The sequence below is a fragment of the Perca fluviatilis genome, chromosome 6, assembly GCF_010015445.1.
Source record: "Perca fluviatilis chromosome 6, GENO_Pfluv_1.0, whole genome shotgun sequence".
NCBI lineage: Eukaryota > Metazoa > Chordata > Actinopteri > Perciformes > Percidae > Perca > Perca fluviatilis.
This window is the reverse complement of record NC_053117.1, coordinates 37,585,850-37,602,291: the sequence shown is the minus strand read 5'-3', so window position 1 is coordinate 37,602,291 and position 16,442 is coordinate 37,585,850. Positions and strand designations below refer to the sequence as shown.

At 41.4% G+C, this 16,442-nt stretch overlaps 1 protein-coding gene across 1 annotated transcript in view; it reads right to left on the bottom strand.

Annotated features, from left to right (window-relative positions):
* The window catches only part of bmp1a (bone morphogenetic protein 1a), a 66,056-nt gene extending 49,614 nt beyond the window's left edge, over positions 1 to 16,442 (bottom strand). The window contains exon 1 of the mRNA XM_039804255.1: positions 16,210 to 16,442. Within this exon, the coding sequence (XP_039660189.1) occupies positions 16,210 to 16,354 (145 nt within the window). The 5' untranslated portion in view covers positions 16,355 to 16,442. The remainder of the gene's footprint in view (positions 1 to 16,209) is intronic.

The window sequence follows — 16,442 nt, the reverse complement described above, 5'->3', positions numbered from 1 at the left end:
CCTCGGATAGTTAATGAGAGCTATCAGATATGCTACAGTGTGACACTGACACTGCCTCAATGGAGTAATATGGGGCACCTTGAACAAGTAATAGCTCTTTAATGAGGCCAAGGAGTAGGAAAAATAACCAAACAGTCCTACTTTATGAGGAATGTGTTTTATGGCAGTGATTAACCAGGGGTGCTTGTACCCCAGGGGGTACTTCTGCTAGTGCCAGCGGGTACGTGGAAAGCTTGTGGAACAGCAATTATGATTTGATTAAAAGAATGTATCAAAAAATAAAACCTGAACACAGGAATATTAAAGAGGTAGCTAAAAGTAAGGAATACATGAATGACAGGAATAAAAAGCTAAAAGTATTGCATAAGCAGCTGAAATGGTTAGCTAAAAGTACTGACAAAACAGTTTAAATAGTTAGCTGAAATTACTGACTAAACAGTTCAAATGGTTAGCTAAAACTAATGACTAAACAGTTCAAATGGTCAACTAAAACTACTGACTAAACAGTTCAAATGGTTAGCTAAAACTAATGACTAAACAGTTCAAATGGTCAACTAAAACTACTGACTAAACAGTTCAAATGGTTAGCTAAAACTACTGACTAAACATTTCAAATAGATAGCTAAAAATACTGACTAAACCGTTTTAATAGTTAGCTAAAAGATATGGATAAATGGTTGAAATAGTTAGCTAAAAGATATGAATAAATGGTTGAAATAATTAGCTAAAAGTATTGCATAAGAGGCTGAAATAGTTAGCTATAAACTACTGACTAAACAGTTCAAATAACTAGCTAAAAGTAGTGGATAAAGGGTTGAAACATTTAGCTTCACTCCCAAGTAGTAGTAGTACGATTGCTGACCAAACCAACCTTAGTATTCACTGTTCGTTTATATAATGAATAGTGTCATACATTTGCACGCAAGTTCATCTAACAGGGCGGTGGGGTTAGACCAAGAAGGTTTGGGACCCACTGCTTTATGTGATTCCTTACTAAATGCCCCATTTCTGTGGAGGATAAGTTAACAGTCCTCTCCACAGAGATGGGGTGCTCACTATTACCGGCTTTTAACACCAGCACGTCTTTAGAATTTATGGCCCGGTTTGTATGCAATAGTTGGGGGGGTAGCAAGAGTGGGGGGTGGAGGGAGACGCAAAGGGGGGAGAGTAGGGCAAAGGGGTGGCACTGTAATATGTTTCAAAACAGGAGATGACAACGAGAAGGGAAGGGAAGGGAAGAGAGAAAGAAGGCATATCCTCTCTGCCCACACCGCAGCTCTGAATAGGGAAGGCAGATGTGGAGCAGAAAGAAAATGACAGCCTTCTGCATGTGTGTTTGGAGGTTAGTGTGGTGGAGGGGAGAACCAGTCAGAGGGGTAAGAAGCCGGGAGAATCGCTAAACTGTGAAGTTAATGGGAGTGATTCACAGTAGTTGTTTTTCAATATTTTAAATCTGTAAATCTTCAATGTTGTTGTTTTTATCCGCCAAAATGGATGCCAATAAGATTCTGAATGGAAAGTTTACTTTTAAAAAGTTGCCAAATGGTTCCGTTGACAAGACCAAAGTGTTCTGTGCGTTTTGTCGTTGTGAACTGAGCTATCATCGCAGCACGTCCAGTCTGAAATACCACTTGATGGCCAAGCACACAGCTGATGCGATTTTAATCGTTTGACAGCACTACATATTATACAACTTAAAGGTCCCGTATCATGCTCATTTTCAGGTTCATACTTGTATTTTGGGTTCTACTAGAACATGTTTACGTGCGTTAATGTTAAAGCGTTAAAACGCTCCGTTTTAGTGCCTGTCTCTTTAAGCCCCCTTCCTGAAAAAGCCCAGTCTGCTCTGAGTGGCCAGCGTTTCCAGGTCTTCCGCATCTACGCTTTCTCTCTGCACTTGTCATTGCAGCCGGGGAATGACTGTAACGGCACTTTAACAACACTTTCTACCTATATTTTGACATCACAACTGTACAGAAGACCTGACGGCTCGTTTAAAGGCATCGTTTCTGATTACGGGCTGTGTGCATTTCTCTGTGGAAAAAGACATGGAAATCTCACCTATTTACAATATTGGACCTTCAAATATATTTGTCACAGAGTGTTTAACCAATTATGTGTGAGGTCTTAATAGCTTTCTTGTTTGTTACTATCTTAGAAGCAGAGTCAAAAGAGATATTTTAGTTCAAAACATAACATACGGACATAAAATGTGATCTGACGCGCATAACCTTGTGGTATTTGCCAACAAGACACACAAGTTTAACGGCATGGTCAGTAGAAGGTCTGAATTACAATTCAGAAACAAGACCATGTCTTTTAATATTGTTGTTAATGTATTACAACTTTCATAAAGCAATAAATGGGGCAACTAAATCTTCAATGTGTCACTCCGATAAAAGCTACGCTTATTGTGAAATGAAAGAAAATTCATCAGGTGTAGATGAACTTGATTTTATTTAGTTTGGTGGCAGCTTATGGCTTTCTTTTTCCACATTTAGCACGGAATAAAAACCATCCACAGGAAGGATCTTTAATCTCCTGCACTCGTATTTAAGTTTGACAGAGGTCTGAGACAAGAGAGAAAGGGATGAAAAGCACAATAGAAACAAAGAAAAAAGCTCTTGGCTCGCATCCCTATTCACCAGAAGAGTATTATTGAAACAGTGTGGAGCTGGCTTTGATAGATAGAAGGCAGTCTTCCATGCTACAGGACGTGGAGGATGCACGGCAGAATGACTGTGTTTGGGATTAGAGGTTAATGACAGCCATAAGAAAAAGGTGTAGATCGCAGCCGGCAAGACGGGGCATGCACAGACGACAGATTTAAATTCCAGAGGTCAGAAGGATTTCTCTAATTTGTGCTCGCAACAAAACACTAATTCACTCCAACAAAATCCCTGAGACACAAAACAGACGAGTCACAATCAGCGCTCGTGCTGACAGCCAATGCCAAAAGCAGCAGTGACAAGGGGGGAAGCTACCAGATGTCGCGCAGTATAGGATGGATAGGCTGACTAAAGGACATTTTCTCTCTTTTATCTTCACTTTTTTATTTGATTCCCAGAACTGGCTGAGTGCTGAAAAGAACAGGCAGTACTTAATTCCAAGTTTCTGTCATATAAAGGCCATAAACACTAAGAAAAATTATTCAAAAAAATCCTATCTAACCCTTTTTTTCATTCCTTACCGACTGAGGAAAATTAAGCAATTGGAGGAGGTTGCTTTTCACAGATGAATCCATTAGTTGTCAACTATTAAATTAACCTCCAACTATATTAAGCGATTAATTGTTAAAAGTCATTTTTCATATTAAAAATTCTCTGATTCCAGCGTCTAAAATGTGAATATTTTTCGGTTTCTTTCAGGGGAGGAGCGTAGGGATGGCTCCTGGTGCTCCAGCCCCGAATGTTTTCTCAAAATCCCCAAATCTTTTAGGCTGACTTTACGGTCTTTTAGAGGCTTTAGTAGGTTCCATTTAAAAGCTAGAGTGAAGTTAGATATTTGTATCATATGAAACTAACGCCCCAGAGTTAGGTCATATTTTGGCGAGGAAAAAACTGGCATGGCCATTTTTCAAAGGGGTCCCCTTGACCTCTCACTTCCAGATATCTGAATCAAAAATGGGTTTTCTGGGTACCCACGAGTCTCCCCTTTACAGACATGTTCACTACATGATAATCCCATGTAGGTTTTTTCTTTAAATTATGTACAGACTTTTTAGACATTATATTATCAAATTGCTTGAAAAATAGTGCAAATAGCTGTCGTAAATGGGGAGGGAGGGAGCATGTCCCCCATAGGTTTGGGCTGAGCCCCGAATGTTTACAACATCTGGCTCCGCCCCTGGTTTTCTTCACCCCTCTGTGACAGTAAACTGAATATCTTTGAGTTGTGGAAAAAACAAGACATCTGAGGACGTCATCTTGGTGTTTTGGACAACACCGATCCACATTTTTCACCATTTTCTGACATTTTATAAACCAAACAACTAATCGATTAAAGTGAGAAAATAATCGACAGATGAATCGACTACGAAAATAGCCGTTAGTTGCAGCCCTACATACAGTGTCAACCTGCATCATATTAGCAGTGTTCTGTGCATGCTGTGACCAAATAACCAGGTGCGGGCTTCCTCCCACCCCCGTTGAGGTTCACAGAGGGCTGCGCTCCCTGCCCAATCACGCACCACCGCGCCGGAGACAGCCCGGTTAATCCGCAGTGTCATTGTTCTCAGACAAGAGTGGAGATTGAAGTGAGCAAACGCACGGCCCGGCAGCATTAGGACTCATTTCCCCCGGGCACAGCAGTCGTCCTGGAGACGCTGTTGCAGGTTTATGGAAAGACTCTCAGGGATTGTGAATTAATCCCCTTGTCTCCTGGCTTTAATTATCCACAGGCGCAGGTTTTTTTTTTTTAGGCAATCTTTTGTACACAACTCTAGGCTGGGATTGAGGGCAGGCTATGGAGAAAGGTGATAAACTCATCCAGATACAGAGCGCTGTAATGACATGAAGTACAAACACAGACGCACGTATGTTGTACTGTAGATTAAAAACCCAGCGAACGTGGCAGATGGCAAGTGATCACCGTAGAGTACCGCGCAGCATCTCTTCCCAAACATGATTCATTACCTAAATGACAACAGCTGCAGCTGTAATACGAATATCTATGCAGGATAGTTAGGTAATAACACTGGGGTTTTAAGCTGTTGTTCTGGTTAGATGTCTTTTTTTTTTTTTGTCAGAGAAAACAAGGTTATATACAAACGTGTATATATATATATATATATATATACACATATACACATATACACATATACACACACACACACACACACACACACACACACACACACACACACACACACACACACACACACACACACACACACACACACACACACACACACACACACACACACACACACACACACACACACACACACACAATAAGTAAAGATATAAGGGCTGCAACAAACTATTATTTTCATGGTTAATTTGTCAAGTATTTCGCGATTAATCGATTACTTGGTTAGTCTTTAACAATGTCAGAAAATGTTGAAAAATGTGGATCAGTGCTTCCCAATCCCAAGATGACGTCCTCAAATGTCTTGTTTTGTCCCCAACTCAAAGATATTCAGTTTACAGTCACAGAGGAGAGAAGAAACCAGAACATATTCACACTTCACAAGCTGGGATCAGAGAATTTTTGACCTTTTTTTCCACAGAAAATGACTCAAACCGATTAATCGATGGTCTAAATAGTTGGCGATTCATTTAACAGCTGACAACTAATCGATTAATCTTTGCATCTCTAAAACACGAGTGTGTATATTCCACAAACTAATGAGACTAAACTAAACACATGACCTTTTGTGAAACCTTTGATGAAATATATTGGATTGGAACATATTCCATGTGTGATAAAGTCCAAATCCATTGCATTATTTTTTTAGTTAATCTGAACCATCTAACCATCTAATCCTTCTCATCTCAAAACCACCCCCATCAATCCGCACATCCAGCCAGATTACACATGAGATCTCAATCAAATTAATCCCATTGATTCGTGTAATGCTCTAGCCTCGACCTCTGCGGTGTCAAATGCTCCGCCACTATTCCCATAAATCTCCTTCCGTGAACACCCGACCCAAACATCTGCCACTGAAACCTGCACAAACATTAATAATAAGCCTACACAGACACTAACGCCAGCCTATATTTAGTACTCCACTGTGAGGCCACGGTTTACTCCTCACTGTGCTTATTAGGGGTGGGGAAATAAATCCGTTCACGTATGTATCGGGATTTCTTTTGCGAGGACTTTTAAAATCAATTATTTTCCCTAGGAACGCAATTTTTGTATACATTTGTTTGTTTTTTTAACGACGATCTACCTAAATATTTTCTATTTATACTGTACCGCGGAGGGCGACTACATCATGTCCGTTTCCAGCAAACAGAGCGAAAGTTGAAAATCCATGTTATGTTCTTCTTTACAAATGAAATAAATGTCAGACTGACATGGCAGTCTTCTTAGAAAACAATCAGTTTTTAGAAATGTCTCATGATATATTGTCTAGGGGCATTGGAATGAATCATTGCATTGATGTGGACCTGGGCGATTCTGCATCCATGCAGTGACAGACCATAATCGATTATTGCCTACTGATGTTGCTTGTTGATTTTTCCGGTCACTGCTTTTTTTGGTTTCTGCCTTTTGCCTGCTGTGTTCAGCCTCCCTTACATTGAGGAAGTGTCTTTTTTAAGAGCAGATACAATAAAAAAAGAGGAGTTCATATATATCGGACTGCTTGAATTTGTTGATGAAAACCATGTGTAGCAATATATAATAATATTGAGGAGGTGATGCACTGTGATGCATCGGGATATCGAATCGATTGGAATCCTTCACAGGATTACATGCTGGATTACATTCACAAGAAAATGACTATAGTATCATTAAACACCAGCCTAGTTTACAACAGGATAATCTGGAGCTAGATTCACAGATGTCTTCTACTTTGTATTCAACTATGTAGTATGTAACCAGTGACGTAATCGAATTGTGAGACCAGTGAAGATTCACACCCCTAATATTGTCTCTGGAAGTGTATGATACAACTTCTGTTTTTGTTAAAGGTCCTATGACATGCTGCTTTTTGGATGCTTTTATATAGGCCTCAGTGGTCCCCTAAAATTGTATCTGAAGTCTCTTTTATATAGACCTTAGTGGTCCCCTAATACTGTATCTGAAGTCTCTTTTATATAGACCTTAGTGGTCCCCTAATACTGTATCTGAAGTCTCTTTTATATAGGCCTTAGTGGTCCCCTAATACTGTATCTGAAGTCTCTTTTATATAGGCCTTAGTGGTCCCCTAATACTGTATCTGAAGTCTCTTTTATATAGGCCTCAGTGGTCCCCTAATATTGTATCTGAAGTCTCTTTCCCGAAATTCAGCCTTGGTGCAGAATTACAGCCACCAGAGCCAGTCCCACAATGAGCTTTCCTTAGGATGTGTCATTTCTGTGTCTGTAGCTTTAAATGCTATTGAGGAGGAGATAGGGGAGCAAGGTGGAGGGTGGGGGTGTGGCCTTGACCAGCTTGCCATGGGCAAAGCAGAGAAAGGGGAGGTAACCTTTCCCTTTATGACGACATATAGGGAAGATTCCAGATCGGCCCATCTGAGCTTTCATTTTCTCAAAGGCAGAGCAGGATACCCAGGGCTCGGTTTACACCTATCACCATTTCTAGCCACTGGGGGACCATAGGCAGGCTGGGAGAACACATATTAATGTTAAAAAACCTCATAAAGTGAAATTTTCATGCCATGGGACCTCTAAAGAAGGAAAAGAAAATCGCAATACTCAATACTATATCGAATCGTAACTCTTCTAGAATCGCAATAATGAAAATAGCAATACAAATCGAATCGGCGCCCATGTATCACAAAATAATCAAATAGGGATTTAGGACAAAAGCATATGGTCCCAGCCTTAGTGCTTATAGAGATGTTTAGACAGCCTTTCCCTTCACATGACATACTGATGAGGGATGAGAGAGCTCGGCCAATATGTAAGCACTACTGGAATGTATCACAATAGCCTGGCACCGCCTTTCACAGCCTGTGTTTGGTAACAAACGCTGCATTTGAATTCCTATAGAGGCCAATGGTGTATTGCGCTAAGGTGATTACCATTTGAGGTGTGTAAAAATGGAGGTATCACCTTCATTCTGTACCAGCCCTTTCTACCAAATGCAACCCAGTGTAGCCATTGTCCCTTTAAACTAGAGCTGCAAACTATTCGATTAGTTGTCAACTATTAAAAGTAATCGGCAACTATTTTGATCATCAATTAATCGCTTATGGTCATTTTTTATGAAATAAAAAGTAAAAATGTTCTGATTCCAGCTTGTTAAATGTGAATGTTTTCCAGTTTCTTCTCTACTCTGCGACAGTAAACTGAATATCTTTGAGTTTTGGACAAAACAAGACATTTGAGGACGTCATCTTGGGCTTTGGGAAACACTGATCGACATATTTCATTTCATTTTCTGACATTTAATAGACCAAAACAACTAGTCGATTAATCAATAATAATCGACAGATGAATCGACAATTAAAATAATTTATTAGTTGCAGCCCTACTTCAAACATGGTCATTGTGTGTTTAAAACTACACCGAATAAAAAGTAGTAAAAGTAGCAAAGCCTGTGTAAGTGTGAGTGTTGAGACAAAGCAGGGAAAACAAGTAAGAAAAAATAATTATCCCAACTAAGGATTGATGAATTGTTTTATGCGGGCCTATTGTCGTGTAAATGTCCTACCTGTCTCCTCTGTAAAAACAACGCCAGCTGTTTCTTCAGCACATGCTTACCTTCACATTTCCTAACACTGCAATTTAAGCCCAAGGCAGCAGAAGGGGAAAAAAAGTAAATTTATCTGCACTCATTTCACAAAAGTAGAGCCGCAACTAACGATTCATTTCACTGTCGATTCATCTGTTGATTATTTTTTTGATTGATGTATTAGTTGTTTGGTCTCTAAAGTGTCAGAAAATGGTAAAAAAAAAATGTGGATCAGTGTTTCCCAAAAGCCCAAGATGACGTCCTCAAATGTCTTGTTTTGTCTTCAGTTTACTGTCACAGAGGTGTGAAGAAAACCAGGGGTGGAGCCAGATGTTGTAAACATTCGGGGCTCAGCCCAAACCTATGGGGGACATCAGCTCCCTTGAGGAGATTTTTCTTCCCCTTCAATTTATGGAAGCTATGGCACAATTTTTCAAGCAATTTCATGATAGAATTCTTAAAAATCTGTTCATCATTTGTTAAAAGCTACATGGGATTATCATGTAGTGAACTTGTCTGGAAAGGGGAAGACTCGTGGGTATCCATAGAACCCATTTTGACTGTTTTGTCCACATCTCAAAGATATTCACTTTACAGGCGCCCAGATAGCTCAGTTGGTAGAGCGGGCGCTCATATATAGAGGTTTACGCCTCGACGCAGCTAGCCCAGGTTCAACTCTGACCTGCGGCCCTTTACTGGAATCAGAGAAATTTGACTCAAACAGATTAATCGATTGTCAAAATAGTTGGCGATTAATTTAATAGCTGACAACTAATCGATTCCTCTTTGCAGCTCTACAACAAAAAAAAGTCAGCTACGGTATGATAAGAAGAGAGGTTCTGCCGAAGTCTCAAGCTACAGCCTGACATTCGAGTGGTTATTTTCCCATAAAAGCCTGAAGTCTCATCCCAGCCACGGCTGAGATCCAGCCTGTCGCCACACTGCCGCTTCACGCTTATTGGCAAAACGAGAGCGGCGTCAGCTGCAAAGGGCACACAGCAAGAGGCCGCCTCCCCTTTAACATTTCACACTCCATCAAGCCCATTAGCAGATTGGATTTCCCCGCTCATCCCTGCCACTGCTTACTGATATACCCTACTGCCAATCGAAGCCCCTCTAATGACTCGTCAGCATGCCAGCCATTTGTCTTTTTTAATGTCAGCAACACACAGCATTTGAGCTCCTTTTGGATGAATAATTCATGGGCACACAGCAGGGCTTATCACGTTTGACAAAACTTATTTTCACCATCCAATTCAATTCAATTTTATTCGTAGTGTCAAATCACAACAGAAGTTATCCCAGGACACTTTACAGATAGAGTAGGTCGACCACACTCTGTAATTTACAAAGATCCAACAATCCCCAACCAGCATTTGGTGCAACCCAGACTTCATATTTGTGCTTTAGACACATACTCACGCAGCCTTGTGTGAGCAAAAGAGCAGGTTTTTCTTCTATGCACAGATGTCCAAAGCAAAGTTTAAATGTGGATTAACTAAACCTGGAAGATTCTTCAACCCCGCAACACTTTCCATAAATAATAGCTATCTGTATTCACCACAAGTGGAGGGCACAGGAAAAAACTATTTTTCCAGATTACGGGGACGTAGCGCCACTGAACTATTCAGAAAAAAAACAAACTGAATAATGAAGAAGTGGCTGTTAAGCTGCTCATTATCGTAGGCTAATTGGGCATCATTTGAGCCATTTAAATGAGCTCTCCCAAAAGCATTTGTTGTTAGGATCCGGACACTCGGGCATTAATGTAATGCAAGATTAGTTATGACTTAGCTCTGACGACAAACATATTGTTCCAACTAACACACCGAGATGGTGCCAATAGATCGGCTCCCTAATCACCTGATACCCTGCAGAGCGAAGTGGCGGGGGTCCTGTCATGTAAGAAAAACACCCAGCGTGGGCTCGGCTACAAGGCCTGCGCTCCATGATAAAGGAAAAGCATCTGCTTAAGTGTTGCTTAAAGGCCCAATCATGAAGTTCAACAGACAGCCCCATCTCTTCTCCAGAGCCGGACCGAGGGAGGGAGGGAGAGAGAGGGAGAGAGGGAGATGGGTAACGAGTGTCATCTTAGTTTTGAGCTGCCTTTTTAATCTACATTTACACTACTTCATTTCCATGTTATGCCTTGTAGATGTACGATAGCAGAAATAATCTGCGTCCATATTGACCTTCCGGTTGTCCTCGAGTGAAATTTGACCCATTTTTAAAAGTTTCTATATGAGAATTTTTGGGTTTCTTTCAACCAAATAGTCAAAGAAAAATAACGTGGATGGTTCCATATAGCTCTTCACAAGTAATCAGTTCAGTACTTTCATTACATTTGATTGATTTATTAAATTTGATAGCATTTAAAAAAATAAATAAATAACGTCGGAAAAAGAGACAAAAACGTCGGAAAAAGAATTTCGACCCAGGAAAATAAAAAGGTGCATGGTCAACGGGATGACAACACATATCACATGACCATTCTCATACACTGGGCATGTGCGTGCCGGTGTAAACAGGAAGCAGATTGTCTGACGTTACTCTGCAGTTGAAAATCACAGATGTACTGTATTGTAAGTTGAAAATACAGAAAATATCTGATATCAATTAATAATTAAATACAAATCAATGTTTTAATATATGCCTTTTCAATGAGTGTCATGTTAAAAAAAGGACTTCAGACTAACTTTTTGGGGGTCAATTCTTAAAGTAAACATTAACCCGGTGCATTATAAAAACATATTTGAGGGTTGCTTCTCGCTTGTACAATTTACAGTAAGTAAGTAACAAGTATCATATGAAACCAGACGATCCTAAGGAATCCCTGTCGTGACTCAAACCGATTAATCTATTAAACTATCAAAGTAGTTGCTGATTAATTTAATAGTTGACAAACGAACTTATGATAAAAGTAAAAGTCCTGAAACTTTGTGGTCAAAAAGAATCCAGCCGTCGTATTTTAAATGGCCAAATCTCAGTCGAGGCCCGACATCGAGCGGCGAGAGGAAAAACAAAAGCCGCTGTGTTGACGGCGACAAATTCTTCAGAGGCAGCAAGCAGACTGCGGATAACCTTCCAAGCCCCCTCGTAAATGGCCTCACTCACCTCACCTGCGCTGGACTGGCACATTGCGGCCGGCCTGCCTTCCACCTTTCCAGCCGTGCTTTCCCTTGGCACGAAATGAATGACCTACAGTCTGTGTGAAGGAGAGAGCTGGCAGCCCAGATAGACCAGGGAACCACTTGCATAAGAGAGGAAAAGAGAAGACGGGGGGTGTGGTTGCCCTGTCTGTAGGCACAGTAGTGCACTTCTGGTATTGCTCAGTTGCAGCCGGAAATTCCGACGGATGTCCTTCTTTTCGCTTTCTCTGTGCTGGCATTTTAACCTCCGGTGGATTTCTGAGGACTATGGTTAACTGCTCCTCAGATCTCTGCAGGGTAAATCCAGACAGCTAGCTAGACTATCTGTCCAATCGGAGTTTCCTGTTGCACGACTAAAACAACTTTTGAACGTACACATGTTCCACCAAAACAAGTTCCTTCCCGAGGCTATTTTGCAGCGGCACCGTGGCTCCGGCGCTTAGCACCGCCCAAGACGATTGCGATTGGTTTAAAGAAATGCTGATAAACCAGAGCGCGTTTTTCTCCCATTCCATCATTTCTCCATCCATGCTGTTTGGACTAGCCAGACCCTCCGCAGCAGCACTGCGAAGGAAGGTCTGGCGAGTCTGGTCGGATTATACAGAATGTCAATACTGCATTCACTTTCAAGAGGACAACAGGAAAACATTTTGACAAGTGTATCCCCCCCAGTCAGTCAGTAAAAACCCTGACACTGAAGAACCAGTGTTAACCAAGGACAGCCATACAGAGGACAGGAAGGAAACGCACTGAGCATTACTGCTTTAGAAACTTCACACGGCTGGAAGCTTTTTTTCCCGGATGGAAGCACAGGACATAAAAGTGCTGACCTGGAGGCCACAGAAAGCGATCAAATAGACTCAGTGCAGGGATGTGCTTGAAATATGAGGGAAAAAAGAGAGGAAATCAATAATCCAAGAATCATGATCTATAGGGCTGGGTTTAAAAAAATAAATAAATAAAAATAAATAAATAACGATTTTCCGATTCAAATAGATCCCCAATAAATGATCCGATATTGATTCATAAAATCCAGAGTTGATCTTTTAAGAGGCTCTGTTTTAAGGCTAGAGTGAAGATGTTGGTATCTTATGAAAAATAGTCCCGCATTTCCAGACCTTTATCTCCACAGTGCTGTGGAGTAAAGTCTGGCTACACCACAGATGCATTCTGGGATAGGAGGAAAACAACACTCTGAGTTGTTTGCATTTCTTTAAACCAATCACAATCGTCTTGGGCGGCGTTTGGTGGAACATTTGCACCCCTCAAAAGAAAACGCAACATACAATATTAACTGAAGTTAACTGTTGACACAATAGAGTAAGGTGAGCTATTTAAATGAGCTGATACATGGTTAAACCTCATTGGCTCTTACCAGTGTATCTCCGTGCGTACTTCGTCCACAGCAATCCCACCAATCAGTCCCAAAATGTCCCAGTTAGAGAGGAAATGCCCCAAACATATTCTTTACAATCATTCCCTGAAAGAACCGAGCAGGCCTGCCTTGTTGCACCATCCAAATTTTCTTTAAAGCTACACGCTGACATTTTCAGCGTGTAGCTTGCTAGCTCTGAGTTTGTTGTGTCCCGTAGCGAAGGGATTTTGAGAACGGCGACACACAGAGAGCGGAAGTGGAGGGACACCACACGCCAGATGTCAGGCAATTATCCTGGAAATGTACTTCCGATAAACCAGACTATATGCAACTAGATGATCTAAGGAATCCATGTTATGCTAAATAACGCTCCAAAGTTAGGCAAGAAAGAAAAAAAAACTGGCATGGCCATTTTCACGGATGTATGGCTTCGGGTTTACCATCTCAGAATTACCCTCTGCAATTTGTTCTGGTCACTCAAAACTCACCGACTGTAGAGTGTGTAAAGTTGCAATTTATTGTGCTGACTGCTGTAGTGTGTTCATGTTAAAGGGATACGCCACCGTTTGTTGAAATAGGGCTTATCACGGTCTCCCCTAGCTGTAGATAGGTGGGCCAACGCATTTTTTGTGCATGCATTGTTTTAGTCCGGTGCAACACCGGCAGCGCCGCCGCTACTTAGCTTAGCGTAGTGAATGGAATCCTACGTTGCCGGTTAGCATGTTGAGAGTAAAAGTGAGCCAACAAAAGAAAAAAAAAACTAATTACTTGCACTGAGACAAAAAATGTGTTGGCCCACCTACCTACAACCAGGTTAGACCGTGATAAGCCCTATTTCAACAAACGGTGGCATATTCCTTTAAATAAAAAGATTAATGTAACTGCTTTGGGTGTTAATTCTAAAAGTCCCATTATTATTTTGTATTTATGCAGCAGGTCAGAGGGTTCCTTGTACAATTCACAGCATTAGTTCTTTGAGAATCTCTTTCATATGGAAGCAAAATTGGTATCGTAACTGAAATATCCCTAATGATATTGATATTGAATCAGAAATCCAATGTGGGCCTTTCATCGGAATCAAATTGGATTCAGGAAATCAGTGGCGATACCCAGCTCTAAAAGATCTTCTAGTATGGAGTTAAGTGTAGTGAAAAATGGGCTTGATGGTGTTTTTTGTCTCCAAATGTGCCTTTCAGGCAGCTAACCCTAACCTTAGCCCTAAACATAACCACTGCTGCGCTGCCTGGGAGGAGACGTTGGGGGCAAAAAACACCAAAGACCGAAAAATGGTGTCTCTGGCGGCTGGGCTGAGGAGTAAACGGTAGGGCTGAGACATCTTGGACATGGCTGCTTAGTAGGAAGAAGGAAAGCAGGTGGGCATTGGACGAGCTGGAAACAGTAAGGGTTAAAGGAGTGGGAGTTTTTACCGGTTGTGACTGTCTCCCATCCACCTGTGTGCAGACGGACCCAGAGGAAACCATAAACAAAACTGCACTCCAATTGAAATGACACGTAAACCCGGCTTACTAATAATGATAACATCCCTCACAGAGACCAACAACAAGACGAATACCAACCCTGACTGGGGGATTATCAAGTGGGAATGTCCCCCGATGACACGATTTCTTGGAATAAACGGGGGAGAGAAAGAAAGAAAAAAAAAAAAGTTTCTCCGCAAAGAGTCGCGCAAAAGCACCACTTTAATTCTTGTGTTGACCAGAGATGTGCTCGTACGTTTCTTGGAAATAAGTCATTCAGCATGAAAAGAGCATAAAACATGACTAATGGACTAAAGAAATCTAAGTTGAATAAGACCAAAACGACCGATTAGTCGACTCATCGACTAAGAGGGAGCAGCCCTAGTTTTGTGTGCAAAAATCTTAATTTGTAAAGTGACTCAAGCTGTCAGATGAATGTAGCGGAGTAAAAAAGTACAATATTTCTCTCTGAAATGTAGCGGAGTAGAAGTAGAAAGTGGCACGACAAGAAAAGACTCAAGTAAAGTACAAGTACGTCAACATTTGGACTTAAGTACAGTACTTGAGTAAATGTACTTAGTTACATTCCACCACTGGTCATGTTTATGTGAAGCCCCATCTTTACATCTCCCCCCCGCCCCTCCACACTCTACTCTTCTTCTCAGGGGAAAGATGAGGACAACAGATAGCTGGGGTGTAGCTGAGAGTCTGGAGGGTGTAATTGTGCTTTATAAATCCACCGCCACATCACAAATTGTCAAATGCCTAAAATCGGAATGCACTTCCAGAACTTTAGAGGTCATTTTGAGCGACGCCAACTCTCTGTATCTGTAACCTGAATACTTTCACCAGATGGAAAACACAATCTGTTCAAACTCCCCCAAAGGGATTTGGCAAGACAGTGAGTTCACAGCACACACACACACACACACACACACACACACACACACACACACACACACACACACACACACACACACACACACACACACACACACAGATTACAATGTCAAGTCAGATATGCTTTTGCCAAATAATGGTAGAAAATATGCAGGTTTCACCACAGCCGAAAAGAAACCGACCCATTTAATACTTTGAGCCATGAGACAACAGCCAACAGAATTATGTGCATAATTTCTAAGCTCCACTGTACTCTGATCTCTCCCCTCCTCCACTTTGTTTTAGTGGCCATGTGAACAGCCGGTGGAAGAAGAAGAAGAAGAAGAAAAAAGAAGAAAAAAAAAAACAACACTATTTGTGCAGTGACAAAAAGCAACCAGAAAGGGAGCAGCACAAGTCTTTACCATACTGTCTATGGTCTTAACAATCAAAGTGCAGAAATTGCCCAACAGCTCAGGCTTTTGCACATCAGACCGCCTGCACCCAACTACATGATCACGTTTTAAAATGCATTCGCCGCAAACACCAAGCTGTAACTTTTCAACAAGCACTCAAGCCAAAACTTTTTAAGTCTCAAGAAATGTATCCAGCCACTCATCCTTTTTTTTTTTTTTTTTTTTACTTTCATTCTTACAATCCTTGCAGCCGCTCTCTCCGAGCTCGATTATTATCCGAGCCGCGACTCCGTGAGTGTGCTTTTAAATGTTTCAAACTGCACAAACTATGTCACTCCGCGCAAAAACAAATGCACACAGTGTTCCCTCAAGCCTTTTAAAAACTACATCCACTAACTGTCATCTCTCTCTCTCAAAAAAAATAAAAAATAAAGCGTTTTCTCCAGCCGATCTCTGCAAGCTCCACAAAACACATTCGTGGCATGTTTCCTACCTCCACATAAAAAGGTGAATCGCACAGCACAGGGCTGGGAAAAAAAAGAAGGGGGAAAACATCTCACCAGCTTTACAGGGATCCTTATAGTCGATCGCCTCTGATGTGGCAGTGGGCTCCACATAGTAGCCCGGATCAATCGCTTCCAAATCGATCGCCTGTATCACGCCGAGACAGGATAGGAGACACAAACATCTCGCCGTGAGATCCATTATTGTGGTGAGGGGAAAACGGCGAAAGACGAGGGATAAAGGTAAAAGGAAGAGAGAGGGACATAGAGGGAAAGAGAGAGAGAGACAG